Raw genomic sequence first — 26,187 nt, forward strand, 5'->3', positions numbered from 1 at the left:
TATGTACGTCACGGTTAAAACACTGCCAACAAAACGTACGGATATAATACGAACATAATAACAGATCAACAAAATGCTTCTATATATATATATATACTAGGGCAATTTAGCCAGCTGCATAGCTCGCTCGTTAAGCTTCCATGAGCTGACCTCGATTGAAAAGTATTTTTCTGAGTATATCTGTAGTGCTGCTGGTCAGTCTTGGATATTTATGACTCCAAGTCGATTGTTTCCTATCAGAGTTTGCCAATTTTTCTGATTTCATTGTTGAAACGGTTCCCGATTAAATTGGCTAAAAACCTAAATATCTACTATGTCACCACTATTTGAGTATGATTAATGTACAATAAAATGTATATAAAATTCATAGATGTCTCCTTAATTACGAGTTTCCAGTGTCTCGTAATTCATTGACTTGTGTAATAAAAATGCTACATTGTTTGTAATTGGCCAGGAAGACGCATTGAGGTTTACCTGAAAGACCTTCCTGGTATATATGTAAAAAAAAGTCTGAGCATGTAGCGCCATCTATTGAAAATTTATTTAATTAATTAATTGTTCTATTGGTGTTTTATATTGCTTATATGTAGGTAGGTAGATCATTTTTACCAATTATTTTTCATATTAAACAATTAAATATAGATATATCTATAAGGTATTTCTAATTAATAGCTTAATATGGCATAACCCTTGCGATGATATTTCATCGGACAAAACACTAGTTATGTTATAATAATGTTACACAAAACCTAAAGCTTTCTATGATACAATTTTAAAAATTAACAGTAGTTGAAATTCTTGCTCGGTCCATTTCTAATCTCCATATTGTATTCAGATTACAATCACAAAGGAAACATTACAGTCGTCGGTCACGCAACAGTTGTTCGCCACTTGGATTAAGTCAATGATAAAATAATATATTAATATCAGTTAGTAGTGGACAGCAATGTGTATTACAGGATGTATTACAAGATGCTTATTATATAACTTTAACCTTAATATATGTAATATATCTAATTCGAAACCCCTCTAGCCTCGGCTAAGTTTAGCCAAACAAAATGTGTACTACATCTACACATTCCTATAATATAATATGTAATTATATACTTACATATATTGAATAATACAAATATAATATTGATGTATTATGTTATATATGTACATGAATTCTTAAGACGTTTCAAACAGTATTCTAACATTGTTTTTATGTGAAATTTACATAATGTGTATTAACCCTTTGGCTGCTACGAGGTTTTTCAATGTCCAAGCGAAAAATGCTAACATTTGTAATTATTTTGAAAAAAATTAAATATAATATTTTTTTTTACATACTTACTTCGCCGAACGCTTGTAATTTTTATAATACTTTATATACATTTTTAGAAGCAGTTATGGACTCGTGCTCTCTCTTTCTGTCTTGCTTTTACATGCGTGCGTGCGAAAGAGATACCTACATATATACACTAAATAAGTTTTGACGATTATTTTCCGACGCTTTATTTTTTTCAATAATCTATTTTTAGACATCGATGTATCCTAACAAAATGCGATATATTCGAAACAGGTAGCGGTCTTTCTCTCTTTCTTTCTTGGTTTTAATTGTGTACGTGTGAGCGAGACACACAAGGATGTGAAGTTTCTAATAATCAAATATTTTTTCAACATGTATCATAAACATTTTGTATGCATTTCAGTTGCATTCGATTGATTGCATGAATTCGTGACGTCTCGTGACCTATATAATTGAAAGCGGATTTCTATTGTTTTTTGCCATTTATTTTAACTCTGCAAAATGATATCGGACAGTGAAAGTGATGAAAGCGAAATAATAGCTCCTCGCCGAGGAACTCGACCAATCAGCAGCTCTACTGATTCTGAAAATGAATTTATCGACAATAATCAATTCCCAAGTAATAACTCCTTATATGACATTGACAACGAACCCGAAATTTAGTTTGATGATGAACCCGAAATTGAAGAGCTTTTATTTAAAAAATTGATAAATGTTTATAAAGCTTGATTGTAAAATAAATATAAATACGTATACAAAAAAAATGTTTCGTGCCACTGATGCGCTGGTGGCTCAAAGAAAGTATTGAAATACGACAATTAATGACGAAAACAACGATCGTCGTAGCAATCTTCGCCGATTTCAAAACAACGATTTATCGTTGTTGTAGCAGTCAAAGGGTTAACATATTCATTTCTTATCTTCCAGATGTTCAGAGAGCAGAGAATAGATGGATCTGGTTTGCCGTTGTTGACCGAAGACCACTTGACGGGTCTACTGCGGATGAAACTCGGCCCGGCGCTGAAGATGAAAGCGACGTTAGCTGGAAGATTAGGTGGTTGTCATCATTGCCGTTGTCGGAGTACACCCACACTGACTTCAGCATCACGCACGAGTCCCTCACCGGAGGCTCCGTCCACAGCTTCCGGCTCCCTCGTCAAAGTTGAAAGACCGCCCAGTGCCGAGAGTGACAACAGCTAGTGACCAATGCATAAAATGAAAAAAGAAAACCAACGATTATTAATGCTTTGTTAAGTTTGATCACTGAGTGACTCGTAAATTAGATAAAATACCTGATTTTTAATACCTGTGTTGCACGTGCATACTTAATCTTACAATGCAATCACAAAGTCTTCCTTTATTATGCGATACGTTTTAATTGTAAATTGCACAGTTGAATCTATGTATTCAATTAGTTTTCGTATGATGTATGTATAAATGTTTACAGCTCAAATAAGTTTAATACTTTTTGCAATTGAAGTGAATGTGAAGACACTAGAAGTGTACATTTAAAAAATTCAGAATTAATTCCATAGTAAAAGTCGTCACATTTTATTACTGAAATGATTTCACGTTGTTTGAAATGTCTTGTCATTAATTGTATTACTGTGGAGAAATGAGATCTATTTTTTTACATACTGAAAATGTTAATCTGATATATTTATATATATGTATGCTTCTAATGCCTTCATATTTTTCAATACAGAAATATAATATTTTTGAGTCATTTTTCATTATCTTGGATCATTATTAATCCAAGTATAATTATAGTTAGTATACACACAACGATATGATTAAATTTAGAAATCTTGAAAATATATATATATTGTATATGCAGTTGAATGCTCAAAACCATATGATGAACTTGTCTATATATACATATGTGAATCTAAATAACACTATTACAGTAAGATGTAAAGTTCATAATATGTTCTTCCGACATTACAAATGCAATATCTTCAAGATTATTTTGTATACAATGAATGAATAATAGTTTTGATCTCAGTCAAATGTTTTTTTTCAAAATAGTATTTATGTACTTTGAAAAGGACTATAATAATGGCATAGGTATTTTGAATAAAAATTATTTAGAAACGGCCAAATTTTTAAAAATATATGTGATCAATATTTCAATGATGTTTGTGTTGCGGTGAATGTTGAATGTTGTTGTGTATTAGTATTTTAATTTTGAGGAATTTAAAAACCGTCCAATCTGTTAGCAAAATTTTCGGTTAGAGGCTTTCGTTTAAGATGGTGATTGTGTAAATTCGACAATAATTTAGCATGTGTGTGAATAAATATGCATAATTTGCACATGTGTGAGTTTCGATGTATACATATATGATATTTATATTGTAATAAATACTAATAAAAAAGATTTCAAAGTGTAGATGTTTATAATTATAGTGTTTGGTTCCTAATCGGATAAAATAACCTTAAGATCTTTTTTCTACGATTATCATTGTGTCAATAATGTTTTTTCATAATATATTAGGTACTTAAATCGAAGCTTTAAATCTTATTAAATAAATATTGAATTGATACTATGTATATGTAATATGTTTTATTTGTTTATTTGTTTAATATCAATCAAATTAAATTATGCGACACATGTTTTTGTTCAATTTAACCGATTTATCATTTTTTTGTTTTGTTTATTTACTAATTGACAATAATTTAATAATTTTTAGAATACAATTTTTGTATTAAACGATTTTTAGTATGCAATTCACTGATACTTTTCCCCATGATATGCCGATTTTGTATTAATAATATTTTGTTATCAAATACACTTTTGTTCTATTAAAATTTTGTGTATAATAATTTAAATTAATACACTTCAAAGCCACAAGATGCTTTCTCCGATTATTTTCAGTTTTAGTACACTATTTTAGAGTATCATAAAACAGTATTCTTATAAATATGTATATTCTTGTACTTAAAATGTGTGTGTATAGTATTGTATTATATTATTTACCGAATACGAACAATCGTCAAAGGTACTATTATAAATAATTTACTACTTGTAATGAAATAATTATATTTTTATTGTACGATGCAATAAACTTGTAATCTTCCCCTCTCCCCCCCGTAAAGATGTGACAAATGTTTTGATGAAAACATTTAGGTATTTATATTTCCAAATAAACTTTATGTGATTTAAATATACGTGTTTCAATTACTCATTTATCAATATACAAACTAAAATCCTTATATAATATTATGTAGTACTAAGGGGCATTTTAGAATAAAGTACAATTAAAATTTGCTCATTTTATTTTATTGATGCATTAAAAATAACGCATGAATCAATTTAACTATTTTTTTACAATATAAGTGTTCCAAAAACAGGACTCTATTCTACAATAGTATTAGACAATAAATTATGTTTGATTTGATTTTTCATATAATAATAAATATAGCATGTGCTTTACATAAATATTTTATTTGATGAAGTTTTATTTAAAATGAACTTTTGATTGATTTGTTCACAAATCATAAATAAATACATACATAGTAAATGACTAGAAATGTCTACAAACGAATTGACAAAATGGCCTCGACATGATTCATCAAGTATTATACTAATTGCCACATTACACATATTAATTAACATCTATACATACATACATGTTGTATTTTAATTTATATTCTATTTTTTGATGAAACTTTTCCAATGTAAACAGAGTTTCGTTTGTAAAAATTATACATACAGTGAACGGAGTGATCTTAAACTAAGGGCACTAGTTTTGAAAGTTGATATATGGAATGTGTCGAGTGCGTGGCTCGCTTTTCAGGTGCATCTTCATATTCGGCTGCATGGTATTTACTTTCTGAAACAGGAGATGGGGTTGAAGTAGCACTGGCGGTAGCGAATTTGACGCTTGTCTTGCGGTGCTCGCATGAAATCCAAAGGATAATTATTCCGCATGCTGAAACATTACAAATGATTCATTACATAACATTGCTAAGCTAACTGAACACTTACCAGGTAATTTAAATAGAAATAAGATAATACATTCCTTCCTCTAAGATCAAAAACAATTCTAAATATGTACTACCATAAAATATATATATTATAATGAAAGTACACAATGTAATACAAGGTATTAATTATTATCTTAGGGCTTAATGTCATGATCTAAAATCACTTTGTACCAAGTTAAACCATCATAATGAAAGTATATTCTCATAAATAATGGACTTCCGGCCATAGGTAAACTTATATATGTACATATTTATTGAAAAATCAACAGACAATAGATGTAGAAATGCATAAAAATAAAGAATACATGTAACAAAATAACATCTGATTATAGATTTTTACAAATTACATAAAATGGTACCGAAAGGAATAAACACTAAAACACTAAACATAAAGTGATATAATATTGGATAAAGATTATATATTATTAGAAATAGAAGTGGATCATTCAATCAAGACTCTCCTGATGGCAGTCCTGGAATTGATGCAAGGAAATATCGAATAGATCAACGTCATTCAGCTCCCCGTTAAGCATTCGATAAACACGCTGTAGATGGGAATATTTTAAGTGATTGGTTTTGAAAGGATTAAGTGAAAAGAGTGCAAAGTGTCTAGAATACCTAAGTGGGATCCTGAAACCAACCTTACTCAGTAAATCGGGACAATCAATGAAACCATTTAGGAACTTAAAAAGGGATGTAGCATCAGTGAGTCGTTTCCTGACTGAAAGATTGTTAAAGGATAGCAGTTTTAAAATATCGAGAACAGTAGTATGGATGTAGATAGGAAAATGTAGCATAAGGATTTGATAAATTATAGTTGGACTATTTCAATACAATTAATATGGGATATATAAAAAGGTGACCAGATAATTGAGGCAAATTCAACGTGAGAAATTACAAGTAACCTTTCGATGTGCACAGATGCAATTATTCAAATGGTAATTATTAAAATTGAGTTGGATCTCTCTGGTGAATTTAATAAGGCAAAATTCGGAACTAAAGTATCAGAAGCACAGAACGTATACAGGGTAGGTATGTCGGGTAGATTTCGCTTAGTGTAAGTGCAAGCAGTGCGCACGCATAAGGTACACGTACAGTTAATCTGTGGTTCAGTCTGTCTGGCGCTTGTCGATCGTTTGCACCGCATCGGATTTATTTATATAAGATTAGGTTTTTAGGGTTGGTAGTACGTTGTAATTCGAATTCGTACGTTTTAATTCGAATTATGTAAAAATTCACTGACATTGATAAGTGAATTTCTAACTATGTATATTGTTGTATCCGTTACAGTGAAACTTATTGTCAGTGAAATTATAATTTCACTGATTCAAGCAGTTTATATATGCATATATATATATATATATATATATATATATATATATATATATATATATATATATATATATATATATATATATATATATATATATATATATATATATATATATATATATATATATATATATATATATATATATATATGAACAACTATGTTTATATATGTAATATATTCCAGATGTTGTAAAATTTAACAAGTTTATTAAAAAATGATTCATATTCAGTATACGCTACCACTAAGCCAGCAGTTTGGCTTAGTGGTAGCGTATATATTTAGCACCACTGAGGTCAAAGGTTCGAGTCCTCGCCATCTGCTGGTTAGATTTGGGGGTTTTGTGACTCCAAATCGATCGTTTCTCTATCAGAGTTTGCCAATTTTATCTGATCATTGCTGAAACGGTTCCTGAAAATTGGTATTAGATCTATACCCGTTGTCACAAAATCTGCCTGTGTATAATTTGTAATAATTATACACAGTAATCTGAAATCTATAGATATCTCTATAGACATCTCTATAATTTCATATTTATTATATGTATAAAAATTGTACACAAAAAAAGTCTAAAAATAATCCATAGATGTCTCTATGATTATTATTTCTGATTAATTGTTATATGCTATATATTATGATTGTATTATTATTACTGTATTTCTGATTTCTGATTGTTTATGTATTCTGTATTTCGTTAACGTACACCCGTCGCATTGGAGCAAATCTGTAATGACGAGTGTGTATTGATTTGTAACAATAAAAATAAAAATAAAATATTCAATATTCGTATAAATGAGTATTCATATATTTTAATTTTATTTTGTTTTCCTTTCGTATTTATTCGCATTAAATCATTCTTAATTACGCACGGTGAAGGTATAATTTATTTTATTTTATTATTATGGGGTAAAATCCAGTACTAAGTCAGCTTTATGTCGTTCTATTTCGCTTTATTTCAATTTCGTAATGTATTTGTACACTAAACTAAGGCGATAAGTGAAATAAAAGAAAGGCAAAGGCAACAAAGGGAAAAAGTAATCAACTTATTACGAGATAATGTTTGAGTAGTACGGAATTGTATTCCTCTGCATTAATAAAAAATGCACAAGTGCTTTAGAGCTATGGGAATGCTTTCCTAAAGAATGGTGTTTGTACCCCAAATGCTTTGGAATTCATTACATATACATATGTATGTATGTATTTATGAAGAAATTTCCACGCCGAAAGCAACTGAAATTATTTATAAAACGATTCAATTTAAATGAAGAAAAATCTCAAATGGTAATTTCGTAATTGTATTCATCTTAATTTTTTTGTGTCATGTGAAAGTTTTAATTTATACAAGAATTATAAAATTATTTACATTTTTTTGTTCTCGAAATGTCAAATGAACGATATAGTCTCGCGTTCGAAAAACTTTGGTTTTAAAAAGTTTAATATATGTATTAATATTGATAAGGGATCAGATCCGGATAAAAAGTTTAAATTGATAAAAAGCTCTCGCAGCGCATAAAAAAAGGGGACGAATTTCTTCAAAAATTAATAATTTGCGGAGAAAATATTCATTGCGTACTTTTTATTGTTTTGATTGAGGCTTATGAATACTTTATAGCGGTTTTTCCTAATCGTTTAATGCATTATGTATTCGTAAATAAATACAAAAAATACTGAATAACAAATGATATTGTATTGAATTTGACATTTATAATATCCTAACTGAACCCGGTATGCGTTGCAATGCCAGAATAAGGCATGCAATTCCCGTTCCCGTTTCCGTTCCCGTTCCCGTTCCCGTTCCCGTTCCCGTTCCCGTTCCCGTTTCCGTTCCCGTTTCAGGTGATGGTTGGAGCTCTACTAAAGTCTCTTCAACGCCGTGTCGTCATAAACCAACTGGTAACGTGGTTACCAACGAACACATTTCCTTGACTATACAATGGCGCTTCAAACTTTCGCGTCGGTAAAATAGTATAATAATTACGAATATTATTATTAAGAGGTTTTTTCCCGTGTTTTTTTTTCACAGTAAGCTTCCTAGACATACATACAACAAATCCTGAAAGTTCCATCGTAATCGGTTGAGTAGTTTAAGAGCCTATACGAGACAAAAATACAAACAGACATTCAATTTTAGGTGCTACTGTAGTATGCAGCCTACCTTTGAATCGCAGTCGACTATTTTTTTTATTTGTATCATAGCAACGGAATTTTTATTACAATTTTTGTTTTTTCCTGCCGCCCCATAATGTTGTCGAAGCATTTCTATCAAAATATCGTCAGCAGATACATATCTCTTAACCAAATCTTAAATGAATAGGGCCAACCTTAACTTAACCTAACCTATCCTTACCCTTTAATAAATAGGTGTTGGCTGCTAAGATATGTTTTTTCTTGTGAAAATATTGATGAAATAATACTTATAAAAAAGATATATTAACAGCCAACATCTATTTATTTAAGGGTTAGGATAGGTTAGGTTAAGTTAAGGTTGGCCCTATTAATTTAAGATTGGGTTGTTAGGGTCGGTATTATTCAGTCTCAGTGTCACACGCGAGAACTGAGACAGTGAGACCGCATATTAAAGTAAAAACGTGAAGGTAGATCGCATAATTAGCAGCCAACACCTATTTATTTACGGGTTAGGATATGTTAGGTTAAGTTAAGGTTGACCCTATTCATTTAAGATTGGGTTGTTAGGTTCGGTATTATTCAGTCTCAGTGTCACACGCGAGAACTGAGACAGTGAGACCGCATATTAAAGTAAAAACGTTAAAGTAGATCACATACTAAAGTAGATCGCATACTTAGCAGTCAACACCTATTTATTTAAGGGTTAGGATAGGTTAGGTTAAGTTAAGGTTGGCCCTATTAATTTAAGATTGGGTTGTTAGGGTCGGTATTATTCAGTCTCAGTGTCACACGCGAGAACTGAGACAGTGAGACCGCATATTAAAGTAAAAACGTTAAAGTAGATCACATACTAAAGTAGATCGCATACTTAGCAGTCAACACCTATTTATTTAAGGGTTAGGATAGGTTAGGTTAAGTTAAGGTTGGCCCTATTAATTTAAGATTGGGTTGTTAGGGTCGGTATTATTCAGTCTCAGTGTCACACGCGAGAACTGAGACAGTGAGACCGCATATTAAAGTAAAAACGTTAAAGTAGATCACATACTAAAGTAGATCGCATACTTAGCAGTCAACACCTATTTATTTAAGGGTTAGGATAGGTTAGGTTAAGTTAAGGTTGGCCCTATTAATTTATGATTGGGTTGTTAGGGTCGGTATTATTCAGTCTCAGTATCACACGCGAGAACTGAGACAGTGAGACCGCATATTAAAGTAAAAACGTGAAGGTAGATCGCATACTAAAGTAGATATGTGAAGGTAGACCGCATACTAAATTAGCACCCAATTTTATTTATATTTATATAGATTATGTAGGACAGAAATGATTCATTACTTGTTGTAACTGGCTAACTGCTGAAGAAGTTGATATTGGAGTGGAATCATTTCGTCATTGGAAGGAAGAAGACGAGGCTCAGAATGTCCACCTCCTGCGATTGCCAAAGTGTTGTCCAAACCTGCACTGTCCTGCAAAAGAAAAACGATGGCATTTTCATCATTCAATATCCTCATTAGGGTTAATTACACTTAATGTATCACCGGCAGACTTATGTATATCCCATCAAATTGTCGTATTCGGCGTACGCGAACCCTTACTTTCGGGTATTACAACCCCTCGATGAGAAGGGGGTGCCACGTCGCGCAAACTTTGGCAAACTTTCGCTTTTCTTGTACGAAGTGTGTGCGTATATTTAAATAATAGAACCAAAGAGCAAAGTACACTTCAATTGTGCGCCGACGTGAATTTAAACACTCGACTTAAAACAAAGTTTGACTTTCTCGAACATAAGGTACAATTATAATATTTCACGTCGAAATCATAAGAATAATATTTGTACCATACATACTTATATGTATATATTTATATATATTGTTTGACAAACGAGGCTTTCCATCGCTCTTGTGAAGTTGTTACAAGTGTATTATTAGTGTGTGGGAGAATGAGAAAAGTAATTTTCACAAATCGTTGGGGATTTTCCCGATTTAACATCAAACCGAAGGAATATGTCGGCAATTATCCTCAATCAACGTTTCGATTTGTGCGAATGTGTGCTACAAATAATCATAATGGTGACAAGTTTGATTGTATGTGAATGTGTATTGTTTTATCAAAGGCAAATGCTATTCATATAATAATTTTAGATTTTAGGACGGGTTTTGGAGATGTTGTTTCAATCTCATAATGGAATGTTTGCGAGGAGTTGACATTTGAAACTCTTCAATGAATTTGTAAGCCGAATAAATACAGCCGACACTCAAATACGTGAAAATGTCATGGAAAACTACGTAGAATATGTCGCCATATGTAATAATCTACATACGTAGTTAGAATTTCGGTATATATGACAAATACAGGAATAGCAATACAATTATGTTTGTGTCATATGCGCGTTCAAATATGGTAAAAGGCTCGAAAAATGAAGATAGACTTCTAAGAATTATGCCGAGTATATTGCTTTCAAGATTTTTCAACGGAAAAATCATTTCCACCAAATTTTCCTCCAACGAAGTTAAATTTTTTTATATATAAATGTGTCATATGTAGTATAGATTTTTTGCACAAATATTGTTTTTATTAAAAAAAATATATTTTCTGTTTAAAATAGGGTGACCATACGTCCCGTTTCAGCCGGGACAGTCCCGTTTTTAATATGCTTTGCGTTCGTCCTGTCATTTTCATAAAATTGTTCGATTTATCCCGTTTTGTCCGTCTATTGACGTACTGAAGGATATTTTTTTTTATAAAATATTAAATATATATATTTCCATATTTTTCCAAATCAATTTTTTTGCCAAAAACAAATATTATTATGTAAATATATATTTAAATACAATATATTAACTTTAAAGTAATATTTAAATGTGTTATTACACGATTCATTTTATTTTCATCATAATTATTTTTATATAAATGTAAAATATATGTTTAATTTTTTATCGCATTTCATTTTCTTCTTTTACCGAAATTTACGTTCTTGTAAATATTAAATTACTAAACAAAATAAGAAATGAAAATTAAAGAAATCAAAATTTTCAGTCGAACATAATTTTTGCAATTAAAAGAAACTGATATGTATTGTCTTTTTGGAAACTTTTCAGTATGTAAATAGTTCCGTTTTGAGTCATAGGAAATATGGTTACCATAGTATTTAATAATATGAATAATTTAATTTTAAAGTTTTTAAATGTAACGTTCTTACCAAAAAATAATGAAAGTACGTAGCTGTAGTGTTTTTGTTACATATATTTTTAAACGATACACGTATATTTATGTACATATTAATATAATAAAAATATTTTTAATTGATGCAGATAGTATTTGGATAAGCATATTTATGCCGCTCTTCTTGAAATTGATATTTTAAAATTTATTTTCAAATAGAAATGCGATATTTCGCAAAGGCTTCCTGCACGGTCTCATTAAATTTCACCTCGTTCCACAGTCAGCCCCAGTTAACTATTTTATTTTGAATTTGCAGTTTTTGCACGACTGTCCTAGACATTATAGCAATACATACATATACATACGTATATGACTGGGTTAAACAAATACGGGTCGCATCGAAATTCACAGAAGTACTGGAACAACCATTCAATTAATTGTTCAGACCTTCGTCAGACGTAAATTTGCAACGTTTGCCGTTTTGTGATAATAATTTAAATTGAAAATGTTCACGCCCAATCTAATTATGTATATGTTCGTTGGTGTGGTTGTCGGCTATTTTTGCCATTATGAAAGCGTCTCTAGCTTCCTATGTAGCAATCATAGCAGCAAGCAAAGGACCCATTTGCGATGCTAACGAAGCCAAAATGAACGATGGAACATGTCGTGCTCGAGGCTATATCGTCGTCCTGACGATCTAGTAACGAAGATTTTGAGCCGAAGGATCTAATTCGATTTTCGGCATCGTTAAAACGGCCAAGAAAGCTATTTTTGGTTCGGGCGAATAAATAAAAAGAAATACCTAGCGAAGTAAAGCCACTAGTAAGTGTAATCTTGTAAACCACTAGTAAGTGTTTAATAATTAACCACGGGTAAGATATAAAAAGAAAAACTTACATGGCTTTTATTTTAATGAAATCATCAAGTTACTCATTCATTGAATAGACTATTCCTAATTTCAACCACTCTATTTGAAATAAGAACCCAAACTTCGTCACACGACAATATCGATTGCGAACTAAGAAGAGGCTAGTAAAAAAAAGAATATTTTTTTGGAGTCTAAGAGTATGACCTCTCAGATTTGAGTTTGTAGTCTCGAATGGCAATTTGTTATATATTCGAGTGGAGAAGATTATGGAAAATATTCCATACGCTTTGAATATGTATGTACATCTGTACGTTTAAATTTGAACATATATAAGCCAGCAGTATGGCTTAATGGTAGCGTGTATGTTTAGCACCAAGTGATCAGTGGGTTCGATCCACCGAACTGCTGGTTAGATTTGGGCGTATTTGTGACTCCAAATCGATCGTTTCTTATCAGAGTTTGCCAATTTTATATGATCATTGTTGAAACGGTTCCTCAAAATTGGCGAAAAATCATCTTTCCTGTTGTCACAAATCTTCTGTATTTATTGTGTGTATAATTTGTAAAAATTATGTATAAAAATCTAAATCCACAGATGTCTCTATCGATTAATTCGGTAATTAATTAATTGTTATTTTGTGTTCTTCAGCTTCTGGAAATACAGTGTTTTATGTATGTAATAATAAAATGCTGCATTGTTTGTAATTAATTGTCCAGAAAGGCGCATTGGGATCTTCCTGTCAAACATTCCTGGTATACACATATCTAATAGATATATCTATGTATGTATGTGATCTATAGGGTTCCGCGACAAATCACTCACGGACTTTACACTCAACGGTTTATAGTTTTTGATTGATGCAATGATACATGTATCAAATCATATAGAGTTCGAATTAGCGTGTAAATTATGATCACTGCAATCGTTTGTAAAAGTCAAATCAATTATTTTGATAAATCTGCGGACTTTCAAAAGCTTTTATTTAGTTTATTTTAGTACCAAAGACTTGTTTTCGGTCAAATACCGATACCACTGGAATCGGTACTTTCGGTATTGTAATCCCTAGTGACGACAACATAGTGTATTACCCATATTCGTTTTTTTTTAAATGGTTTATATTGAAAATTTTTGACAATGCTTTATATTGAGTGTAAAGTCCGTGAGTGATTTATCGTGACACCAATCTATAGACATTATCTATGTATGTGAAATTAAAAATGAAATAAAATTGGTACACAGATCATATACAATGATCAAGTATGTAAAATGTTTGCTCCCGATCTGTTACCAGTATTCTAATTTTATTAATATAAATAATATATGTTATGTATTTGTATATGTACATTTGTATCATATGTAATATACATATGTATATATGTAGTTCAAAATTATGAAATATGAACCGTGAAGTTACGTGTCAGCGTTAATTCAGAGTATATGTAGTTTTAAATGAAATGAACATATGAACGTAGTAGTGTCAGTGGTGAAAGGGCAAACGATGGCAGGCTAAAGGGCTACTCTAAAATGTATATTGTTTCGGGAAATTGAATACTCATAGCGCACAAATGCAAAGTCATGCCTATTTTGTGTCTAAATGTGACAGTTAAGGACGAGCATTGTTCCGCTTATGGTTTCAAATGAAGGTGACATTCGTTAAAGAAATGTTTATAAAGTGAGTAAAAAGCCCCTCTTTAACAAATGAGTTTCCCTCGCTTGACTCACGTCCGAGAAAATTATTCCACTTTCTCGCAGAGGAGAAAAGAGATGAAAAATGGGGAATAATTTCATTTTCAAAGTGAAAGAAAAGAACGAAGAACAAAAAAAAACACTCCCGCACTCTACAATAATGATGAAAGTCATTTGAGGAATGGTGGTTTAGTCCCAATTTTCCGTTGTCTTTTTGTGTTTGTTGTCGCAAACCAAGTTTCAAATCTACAAACATACATATATATTTGTGAAAGTATAATTTTCCGAGCGAGTGTTTTTCTTTCAAATCTCACCGAATGCAATAAATGGATTTCATCAACATAAATTGATTTCAAATTTAAATTTTACATTACGTTCGCTTGAAAAATATTGCAAGTTTGTTTGAAATGTTTCGTCCGTAATTTAATTTCGAATGAAAATAGGAAAAGTAGAAAGTCAATTGTTTCAGAAATCAAATAACGATTTGTGGTGAATAAATCAAAAGGAAGACTGCGTTGATCTCGAGGGCTTTCCAAGGCATAAGTAATGTAGCATTCCATCAAGATTCGATTTCATATCGCAAGATTGCGTTTTTTTTTAAAGAAATACCTTCATTTCTTAAAAATAGTTTTAATATGTACATATATATCATTTCACCTCAATTTTATTTTAATTTAATACCTATTAAGTACCTATCTATATAATATAATCATCTAATATATAATTTCGAAAGAAGCTTTGTATGTAACTGTCGTTGGTTCGTAGAATCCGTAAAATTTAATTAAAAAACAAATAAATATTCAAATAAAATAAAACCATTCAAATAAATTTAATAAAATGTTTACTATTCGATTAGCCATGTTTAGACGATTTATATTACAAATATCGAGCGAAGTCGGGTAAAAACACTAGTCTAATATATATTTTCGAAAGAGACTTTGTATGTGTGTTTGTTTGGTTCGTAAAATCCGTGACGTTCAATTTAATAAAAAAACAAATAAACATTCAAATAAATTTAATAAAATGCTTACTATTAGATTAGCCATGTTTAAACGGATTATATTACAAATACCGAGAGAGGCGAAGCAGGTTTTCTATCAGATTTTCATTGAAACGGTTCCTGTAAACTTTAATCTATTTTCCAATCTCTCTTGCAAATTTCTAGTTATTCAGCGTCTTGAGGCGAATGATCCATAGATGTAACTGTGGATGATGTTTGTACAAATTCGCTTTGTATAAAATGCTCGTATTAATTGTATTATTGTACTGCATGTGTATTTTTCTGATTTTCATTGAAACTGTCTCAACAAATTGGCAACCGTTTCTAGCATCTCGAATTTCGCCGATTGGTATAAAATTTTTATCTTGAATTTTCGACGATTTATATATATATATATAAAAAAAACTCCTCAGTGTAAGTATACCAAAAATTAATCCATAGATGTCTCTATGATGCTTTGTTAAAATTAATCTAAAAATTGTGCATTGGTGTTTGTAATTGGCCAGGAAGGCGCATTGGGGCTTAGCTGTTAGGCCTTCCTGGTTTATATACATATGTATGTAAAAATATAAAAATAAAATAATCAATTCTTATATATTTTTTAGTAATTTTGATTATTTTGTTTACGGTAATGTATGATATATAAATTTTTCTTACTTGAAGGACATCTCCGTATGCACCGTCCGACCTGGGCGGTCTTGCACTGCATGCCATCGCGCCAAGAAGAACGACGAGCACAAGACTCAAACCTGCGTTGCAAATGCGTCCCTGCATCTCGAATTGGTACTTTAGATATTCCTAAAAAATCATTTTATCAAAATTATTATGTTTCAGTAGGCGTGTTTGTACAAAATATTTACTCGAAGTAAAGTAAGTCGAGGAAAATGCGAAAATCGCTCTCCGTTCGATTTGATTTAACGCTAAATATAATATTGAGAGAATTCATAATGTTTCGAAATTTCTTTTGTTTCTATTCGATATAACGATGTATTTTCATATTTGATTATGAATATTAAATCGCTAACATTGCCGTCAATTTTGAATAAAATATTATAGAATCGAGTGGAATTTTCCGAAATGTTTCGGCAGATATTGAATAATCTATTATATACTAAGTATTGTTTGAAATACAAGGAATGAACGAATTCTTTCTTTATTTTTTTATTCATTATATGAAACATAATTATCAAAATTAATTAAAAAAAATATACAGAATAAATTACATATACATATGTTATTATATCTTATATATAATTTCGAAAGAGACTATGCATATATGTACATAAACTTGGTTAGTTGGTTCGTAGACAACATATTCGATTTATTTATTTTTCGATTCATAGGTGCCGATTCGATTTTTTTCGATTCAAAGGATTGGAAGTCCCCGGGGGCGAAGGCGACGGGGGCAGAGGCACCGGTTTGTAGACAACACATTCGATTTATTTATTTTTCGATTCATAGGTGCCGATTCGATTTTTTTCGATTCAAAAGATTCGAAGTCCCCGGGGGTGAAGGCGCCGAGGGCACCGGTGCCGGATTCTGGTATACATATAATTTTGAAAGAGATTTGGGATATGTGTTTGTTTGTTCATGACAGTCAATTTAATAAAGAAACAAATAACATGTATTCAAATAAATTTATATAAAATAAAACTATTCAAATAAATTTAATAAAATGTTCACTATTAGATTAGTCATGTTTAAGCGGTTTATATTACAAATACCGAGCGAAGCCGGGTAAAACCAGTAGTTATTTATATATTATACTTTTATATTTTTTAATGAATGGTTTCCGACATTCAATATTACGTTTTAAAAGCTAATGAAGGTAGTTTTCCGCCCGGTTTGAGTTTCTTGATAATTATAAAGTTCATCTGCGAAATCTGCTCCATTATTATATCCATTTGTTTAAAAATGTAGATTTCAAAATTTAGAATATGAAAATAGTATCGCTAAATATACAAAATCTGTTACGAGCGCTGAAATATCCAATTTCTGAGATACGAAACATTTTCATCATCTTGAGCTTGTGATTTGCTCCGCCATGCCAAAGGGTGTATCGGATTACAAAAATAAGGATTCGCAAGTAATTTTCCTATGTCGAACGGCACATAATATATCCTTCAAAAGGGCAATCGAATGCTGTGACAAAGACAGTCGGGGGTGGGTGGGGGGGGGGGGGCAAAATGATCTATTCAAAATGTGACCACTTTGCGAAAAGTATCAGATTGCGCCGATATTGTTCATGAGAAATAGAGTGGGTAAAATTGGGGCCGGGATAAATTTGTGATAAACGGAAACGTTGCAAAACCCGTGTATGCCGTGCAAATGATTGATGAACATGTTAAGGGATGAACCCTTCCCAGAAATCCCTTGATTAATGTTGACTTCTCGCAGACACATCGATTTTGATTGCGTGAACTTTAATATGAGTATGTTAGACGCAACGATAAAAGTAATATATCATAGATGTATCTGTTTTTAATCGCTTTATCATAAATACCTATACAATGTTTCAATTTCAATTAAATATTTATATACATTTATACGTATAGCTCAGAAAGAATCACACGTTTCATTATTGCTCGAAAACGAGTGGGGTTGGATTGGCTTTCTTTTTGGGAATTTTCACGAGCCACGTGTCACACATATGAGGAGAGTTTCCCGATAGAATTTTCCCGAGAAAGATTCCTCTAAGAGAAATTTACTGATTTATTTTAGAGGTAATATGAAATAGTTATAGCAAAGTCTAGATCTATTCTCATTAAACTCATACTTTATATCGTATTTTATATGATATTTTAAAGCTTGTGTTTAATTTGAAACAATGTAATCGGAAAGCAGTTGGAACATTAATAACAATTTAAAAAAATATTCGTCTCTAAATTGAAGCTTCGAAATATGCAACATATTCAGATCAACCTGATTAATTAATTACCATTAATTTTAATACCAAATGAAGTATGTTTAACGGTATTCGATTTATGTAAATAATTATACAAATATGTAAGTATATTCAGGTAGATATTCAATTCATTGTAAATAGGTTTTTGAGCTCTTTTTCCTATTATGCTTTTCATTAACATTAGAATAATATAATATTATGATTACTGACAAAATTAAATGAAAATTGTAAAATAGAAAATGATCAGTAGATCAGAAGCTATTGAAATATATATAAGATGTATTGTGAATATAATTTAGTAATAATAAAAGGCATTTAAAAATCAAATTTCATTTTTATAGCAGTAAATAATTGATGGTTCATAAAAATCCCTAATTGAAAAAGAATGAAAATTTTTAATTTATTTAAAACCAAAAATAAATATAGCTTTGGCGATTCAATTTTAAGTTGGATTAAAAGCATTGTGTGTTTTTTTTTTATTTAAGCTATTTTTTACGTACTTGTACGACATTCGAAATATTAGTATTTTAGGTCGGAGAATTTAATTAATCCTTAAGAGTTTTATGTAATATAATAGTTTTAAATACGAATATATTGTTTCCTCGCAATTCCGAAATCCAAGAAGCTATTATTATTATACCTTCTCAGAAATTGTCAGGAATTGACGAAAAACTGATTTTACATAACGTTATAGTGAATTTGATCAAATTAATTTCAAAAGGCATAGAAACTTTTTATATATTGAATTTTTATCAAAAGAGCGTTTAAAAAAGTAAACCTTTGTTGAAAATTTTATCTTTTTGAGTATACGATTAATTACTGAGTTGTCAAGTCTTTACAATAAATCTATGTACATACATACATACATTGAATAAAAAAAACAACTCAACGTAAAGTGTAAGCAATAAATTTACTCTTAGAAAGTAATGACAGCACGAGAAAGCTTTTAAAACGATCGTTCCCCATTTATTATTACGGATGTCGATCGAGTTGTTAACAATCCATTTAAGCTACCGTTGTATCCATCAAAATAATAAAAAAAAGATAATATTCAGACAATATTATATTATTTATAAAAAAAATATACCATTATTAAACCTATGCTTCAACTGTATGGAATAACGCCTCGAATACTAACCTTTCCAAGCTCCAAATAATACGAAATAAATCCCTAAAAATAATTTATAATACACCCATATATACTAACATGAAAAAACTGCATGCCATATTCCATTTGTTACAGACATTACTAACAAACTAACCAGTAGATTCTATGACAGAATCACTAATAACCATACTAATAAACACTTGTGAAGAGTCTTGGTGATTACAAAAAATTATCTATAACCTTCAGGTATAACACACAGATTACTTAAAAACAATCTGCTTTAGGTCATCTTTAATTAATATTATGTATTATGAGCATATATATAAGAATAGTAAATAGATTTTTGAGCTCTTTTTCCTATTATGCTGTACATTAACATTATAATAATATAATACTACGTTTACAAACAAAATTAAATTAAATTTGTAAAATAGAAAATGATCAGTAGATCAGTAGCTATTAAAATAGATATAAGATGTGTTGTGAACATAATTTCGTAATAATAAAAAGCATTTATAAATCAAAATCAAACATACTTCTAACATTCTAACGTTTCCTCACGTTCAAAATTGCACGCGCATTTCTCTATTCGGCACTTTCTGCAGTTTATCAATACACAATCCACTAAATTGATTAATATATAATATTTTCATTTATATTTGTAATTTTTTTGTCTCACTGTACTGCTTTCTTTATTTATATTTTAATCTGTATGTGTGCCAATTTAAATTAAATAAAATACTTATGTGCATTGTAGACCATAGATGACATGTATATGATGAAATAAAAAAATTCTTCCATATGAATTTAACGTACAATATTTATACATATATATATATATATATATATATATATATATTATGCAAATAAAAATCAACGATCGCATTCAATCTGAATTAAATGTACTTTAATATTTTCATCCATTACAGGCGTTCGTACAATGTAAGTGAAAAGTGGATTACCTGGTTGAAGATGGATGAGCTTTGTGACGAGCTTCGTCTAGGTACACGTCTGAGATGCAAGACGGATGCAACAGGTGTCTGTCTGGATGGATGCAACAGCAAGTCAGCAGGTGCAGTATCTGGTGGGGCAGACTATGAGCAAGTGACAGCTCCAGGGCAAGCGGCACGCTTTTATAGGGCTTCGGTACGTACGTAACGTATGAGAGAGGCCCACGCTATCCCGCAGATCCGAATCCCCGGCAGGGGTAGCAAAGGTAGGGATGCTGAGACTTTTCCCGGAAAAGCCTCTCTCTTTTCCATTGTACATCTGAATAAATTTCATTACCGTAATTACGTACACGGACAACTTTCTCAGAAGTGGATGACTTAATTTTCTAGCAATTATGATAAATCAATATCAGCATATGTATTCATTTATTTATGATAATTATTAAATAGCAAATTGATAATGAATTATTTCACAATTTCACCTTTAACAATTTTAAACTAAAACTAACAACTATAATATAAATTAATACTTAATACACTAATAATTCTGCGAGCGCAGTTTCACAATTTTCTCCGCATATGTAATACTATGTAATATCACGCACCTTCTCAAACCTTTGAACTCATGAAAGTATACCTGATAGTTGTGAAATAATAATAATTGATAATAAAAAATAATAATAACACTGTTTCCATTTAAAACCGATACTGAAAGGTCAACTTGAAAAGTCTTTTACTGACTCTTTTAGTACTTTTAGGGCTAAGGTGAAGAAGCAAATCTGTGGTCGATTTGCTTCTTCACCTTCATTGTCATTCATTGGTTATTAATTTTAATATGTTTTTGTAATTTTTCTTTTTTGTTTGCTTTATTAAATAACCATGTGGTGTGGTGCACTGTAAATGGAATATTATTTTTATTTTATTTTATTTATTATTATTAAATAGCAAATTGCTTATGTAATACTAATATCACGTACCTTCTCAAAGCTTTGAACTCATTAAAGTATACCTGATAGTTGTGAAATTATAATAATTCATAATTAAAAATAATAATAACACTGTTCCCATTTAAAACCGATACTGAAAGGTCGACTTGAAAAGTCTATGTATGTAAATTTTAGATTTATTATTAAATAGCAAATTGCTAATGAATTAAAATTCACAATTAACATTTTTAAACTAAAACTAACAACTATAATATAACATAGTTAGCAAAATTAACAAAAGCTTAGTTAATTAGTAACCCTAAAATAATATAATATAATTCCAAACATAGCATTTTATTAAACTTACATTAATTACATTAATTAAGTCATCTTTTACAGAGGTATTCATTAACACCCCTCAAGAAAGCACCTCTAATGCTCTCAGGAAGGGCATTGTATATTTTAACACCTCTGTGGAAAACACCTCCTGCAGTTTTTGCTTTTTAAACTCTACCTATAATTAATTTATTTCTATTTCTAGTGTTATAATTATGTATATCTCTATTACTAACTATACGATTATTAAAATATTTGGGTAATAGATTCTTATCTAGCTTATATACAAATTTTAAAGTGCTTAATTTAAGACTAGTTCTAATATCCAACCATTTCAATTAATCTAACATACTTCTAACATTCTTACGTTTCCTCACATTCAAAATTGCATGCATTGCTCTATTCTGCACTTTCTGCAATTTATCAAGACAAAATCCACTAAATACATATATATATATTTATTTATTTATTTAAAGTTTGGACCGTTGTAGCATTACAGGAATTCCTAATGCGCCACAATGGTCAAAAATATAACAGAAAAGACAAGAAACAAAATAATAAATTATACATAACAAAAACAAAACATATATAATATATATATATATATATATATATATATATATATATATATATATATATATATATATATATATATATATATATATATATATATATATATATATATATATATATATATATATATATATATTGGGTCGAAGCGAATCTTAATTTTGAACTTATATTTCATACAATTCACATATTTTTTGAGTTTAGCTCTTTGAGTGCTGGCGCCTCTTTTTTTGAAAGCCCGCTACGCTGAAAATTTCGCAAACATTTCTGACTAGAATTATTTTGAAATCCAATAGAAAGCAAGTATAAAAATTGTAGCTAATCCGAACAAACCCTATAACTACTAGATAACTACTGCGGAGGATTTAGAGTTTTGTAAAGGTGTGTTTCGACTCTAATATATCTTGCAACAATATATAATAAACAAAATTTGTATTAAACGCTTTGCATTAGGGTTTCTGACAAAACAGTGATTTTTTTATTGGCGTCATTAATCAGTGAAGGCTACAATAGGTGACTACTGTTCGGATTTTTTTGAAATAGTAAAAAAAATCTCAACTGTTATATAAAAAAAATCCAATTTTTCGTAATTTTTTCAAGATAAAATAAATTAGTCGGAGGCATTATTTAAAATCGATGAAATTTTTTTATTTAACGTTCTCTTTATATTTATTTATTTATAGTTTAGAACCATTGTGGCACAACAGGAGTCTCTAATGCGCCACAATGATCGAAAAAATACATTGAGATGAGAAAAATAAAAATATGTACATACATACTAAGACAAAAATATATTTATACATAATAAAAACAATAGAATTACAATAATAGCAGATAAAGTCAAAATATCAAATAATAAAATACAAAATAAGGAATGTCTTGCACCTATAGCCAGCACCAATATATTAGAACCAGCCGCAAATACAAAACATCCCTGCAAGGCCAAAATAGAAGAGAGAAGATCAAAATTCCAGTCATACATCAATTATGAAAATAATTATGAGTGCAGGCTACCAGACAAATAGGTTAAAACATGTCCGATAATATACGCCCACTGAAGTGGAAAGCACCACTTTCAGGCACGATAAAAACGATTTCATTGAGAAGTCAGATAGCTCTTGGAATATGAGCCATCCGATGAAGAACTGAGCGGGCAGGAGATACAACCATCAAATGATTATATCTACCACACACATAATTAATAGGGATATAAAGTCCCAACTGTTCCAGCAACGACGGGTATTACTTTGCTATCTTGATATGACAAAAGGTATACATTTGGTGTGTGAGTCAGTATTTTTTTTCGGTTTAATCTTAAAACTGAACCTCAGGATTTTGATGAAATTAAATAAAACTAGCTCTTTCAGGTCCAAACAAGTGATTTAAATTGGCCTCGAATTTAAAAACGCTTAGTTAATTATCATCTTCAACCCCATACCGCTATCAGGGTGATATTCTAGGCAAATGTATATAAACAAAAGTAAATAATTAAAATATGTCATAAATATTGCATATTTTACCATATATGCAATTCAGAAAAAAGTAATTTATGAAGCTGGACTTAGGGGTTCCAAAAAACCGCCCGAAAGAAAAAGCCGGTTTTCGTTTTTTTACAAATAAAAAGCCGGTTGGCCGGCTATAAATATATATACATATGCAAAAAAATAATTGCTTATAAATTAAATAAACATTATTAACTTTCACAAGATCATTATTATATATTATTATTACAAATAATAAAATTTGTATTATATATCAAATCCGTAAAATGGTAGATCCTGAATACGCACAAATAATTAAATGATTTAAATAAGCTACTATCAAGAATATATTAAAAAAATAATGTCTTACTTCGTAGAAAAACTGTAATTGTGGAATCGTGAATAACAACAATGCTGAGATGAATTTGTGTTCGAAAACGTAATGAACTATGAAATATTTCAAACTTTCAGAGTTATTTTACCCATCTATTTTAGCTTAAAACAACAACGAATTCTTACTTACGATAACGTTTTCTATACTTTTATACCTGAACACGCAAAAACTACAAATTATGGAAAACCCAATTTGCCGAAATCTCAAAGCCACCGCTAATTGCTGTACATTTTTTGTTGTTCAAAGAAATATACGCCTATTCCCGAAGAAAGTTTGGATATACACATTTATTTTGATCATTCATAGAAATTTGAAATTCATAATTGTTAGTTTTGAGGAAAAAAACATTAATTAAATAAAACCTTAAAAAATACCGGTTTTCGGGTTTTTGAAAAATGATCAAAAAGCCGGCTTTTCGATCTCGGTTTAAACCGGCTTGGAAGCCCTAAGTTGGACTGTTTCACCTGTCTGATGTGTTATTATAGAATTGGTGGTAAAGTAAAGAATAGATGAATTATTAAAACATATTTATGCTTCAGCCCCCCCCCCCCTTTCTTTACCGTGCGACGTTTAGACTTTCAGATATTTATTATATTATTTGTCGATAGTGCATACTTTAATATATGTAATATTCTTGATGCATAATGCATTTTCATATAATACATTTATATTATCCTTACATATTGTATACAGAATTAATTATCTTGTAATTTGATTTTAAATTTTAATGAAAGAGCGTTCAGTTTTAGCAGGATGCTTGCTTAATTATATACCCAGCGTTTGATGAATCGAATTACGGTGTTGTGATGATGTTTTGAATACTTTTTTATCTGCTCTATAAATATATATTTTGATTCACGTTTTTTTTTATTTTTTATTTTAATAATACAATTCAATGAAAAATAAAGAGCCGACCGAGTTGTTTAAATTTTTTTTCAATTCATATTCATCAACAAGTGCTTCAGTTTCAAATTATCTTTATTACTTTTTATCAGAACTATTTAATATCTGTGTGTGTCTATGTCAGAAAATTTATTAATGATGTTTATATAGGCATCGAATTTGTTTGTGCTTGCTTAGTAAGTACAACGGATTATATTTCTAGCGTTTTCTTTATTAAATTATTGCATTATTTGATCCGTTATATATTTTATGGTGTACCATTAATTAAATTTGATTTATGTTTACTTAATATCTCTGTTTTCGAATTATGTATAAGAAATTTGTAAGTTATATTTTCTTTAAACGAAATATTCAAACTTTATTGTATATGTATAAACATATATACATTTTTGTAAAATTTCACGCATACGTACATATATTATTAGTATCGAATATTATTCCTTGAGTTGTATTGTGTAATTGTCCTTAGTCTTTTGTAAGGGTTGTACGCTGTATTTACGTAATGACCATGGCCTAATTTGTGCCGAAAATATCTTTTCACTGTTTTGTTTCGAAATATGGTTATGCTATACGCTCAGATTATATTATATGAGCTAGGAATTTGTCGAAAATATTTGGCGATGTGTGAAAATTTAGAAAGAATCGCGGAAAACTCACAAATGATACGCCAAGTCTACAAAAGTTTTCTTTCCGTTCGAATTACAGAAGGAAAAAGAGGTAAACTTTGCCTGAAATGAATTAAAAGGTAAACACAAAAAAAACCTTTGAAGCTGTAACTTGATGGAAAAAAGTTTGTATCGGATGAAAATGAGGAATTTCCTTAAATTTTCCCAGGTTTCTATTTCAGCATCGAGTTTATAATTAGAAAGTCGTTTCGATTTTTTAAGTAAATATTTTTATAATTCGCTTAATCAACACTTGATTGCACACTTTTAAAGCTTGGAATTGAAAACACAATCTATTTTCGTTTCTGTTTATAATTACACTGAATTCTAAATGCGTGCACTCAATTTGAGAAATTCACAATGGTGATTATTCTGCTGTTTAATGTTTTCAGTTGTTAATCGATTGGAAATTAAAACGACGGATAGTAATATTGTGTGATTTTAGATTGAAAATGATTTAAGTACGCTAACAAGGGATGGGAAAATTGTTTATTTATAG

At 30.1% G+C, this 26,187-nt stretch overlaps 2 protein-coding genes across 5 annotated transcripts in view; one reads left to right on the forward strand and one right to left on the reverse strand.

Annotated features, from left to right (window-relative positions):
- LOC143916081 (uncharacterized) overlaps window positions 1–3,511 on the forward strand; it is a 253,337-nt gene extending 249,826 nt beyond the window's left edge. For all 4 annotated transcript variants that reach the window (XM_077436972.1, XM_077436973.1, XM_077436974.1 and 1 more), the window contains exon 7: window positions 2,219–3,511. In XM_077436972.1, the coding sequence (XP_077293098.1) occupies window positions 2,219–2,491 (273 nt within the window). In that variant the 3' untranslated portion in view covers window positions 2,492–3,511. The remainder of the gene's footprint in view (window positions 1–2,218) is intronic.
- Window positions 3,512–4,313: 802 nt separating this feature from the next.
- Window positions 4,314–20,573, reverse strand: AstC (Allatostatin C). The gene is made up of 4 exons (XM_077437026.1): window positions 20,426–20,573; window positions 16,108–16,248; window positions 10,069–10,199; window positions 4,314–5,223 (listed from the first exon to the last, which is right to left on the reverse strand). The coding sequence occupies exons 2-4, from the start codon at window positions 16,222–16,224 to the stop codon at window positions 5,118–5,120; spliced, it is 354 nt and encodes a 117-aa protein (XP_077293152.1). The 5' UTR covers window positions 16,225–16,248; window positions 20,426–20,573; the 3' UTR covers window positions 4,314–5,117.
- Window positions 20,574–26,187: the final 5,614 nt, after the last annotated feature.

Source organism: Arctopsyche grandis, chromosome 8 (assembly GCF_051622035.1).
Source record: "Arctopsyche grandis isolate Sample6627 chromosome 8, ASM5162203v2, whole genome shotgun sequence".
In the NCBI taxonomy this organism is placed as follows: Eukaryota; Metazoa; Arthropoda; class Insecta; order Trichoptera; family Hydropsychidae; genus Arctopsyche; species Arctopsyche grandis.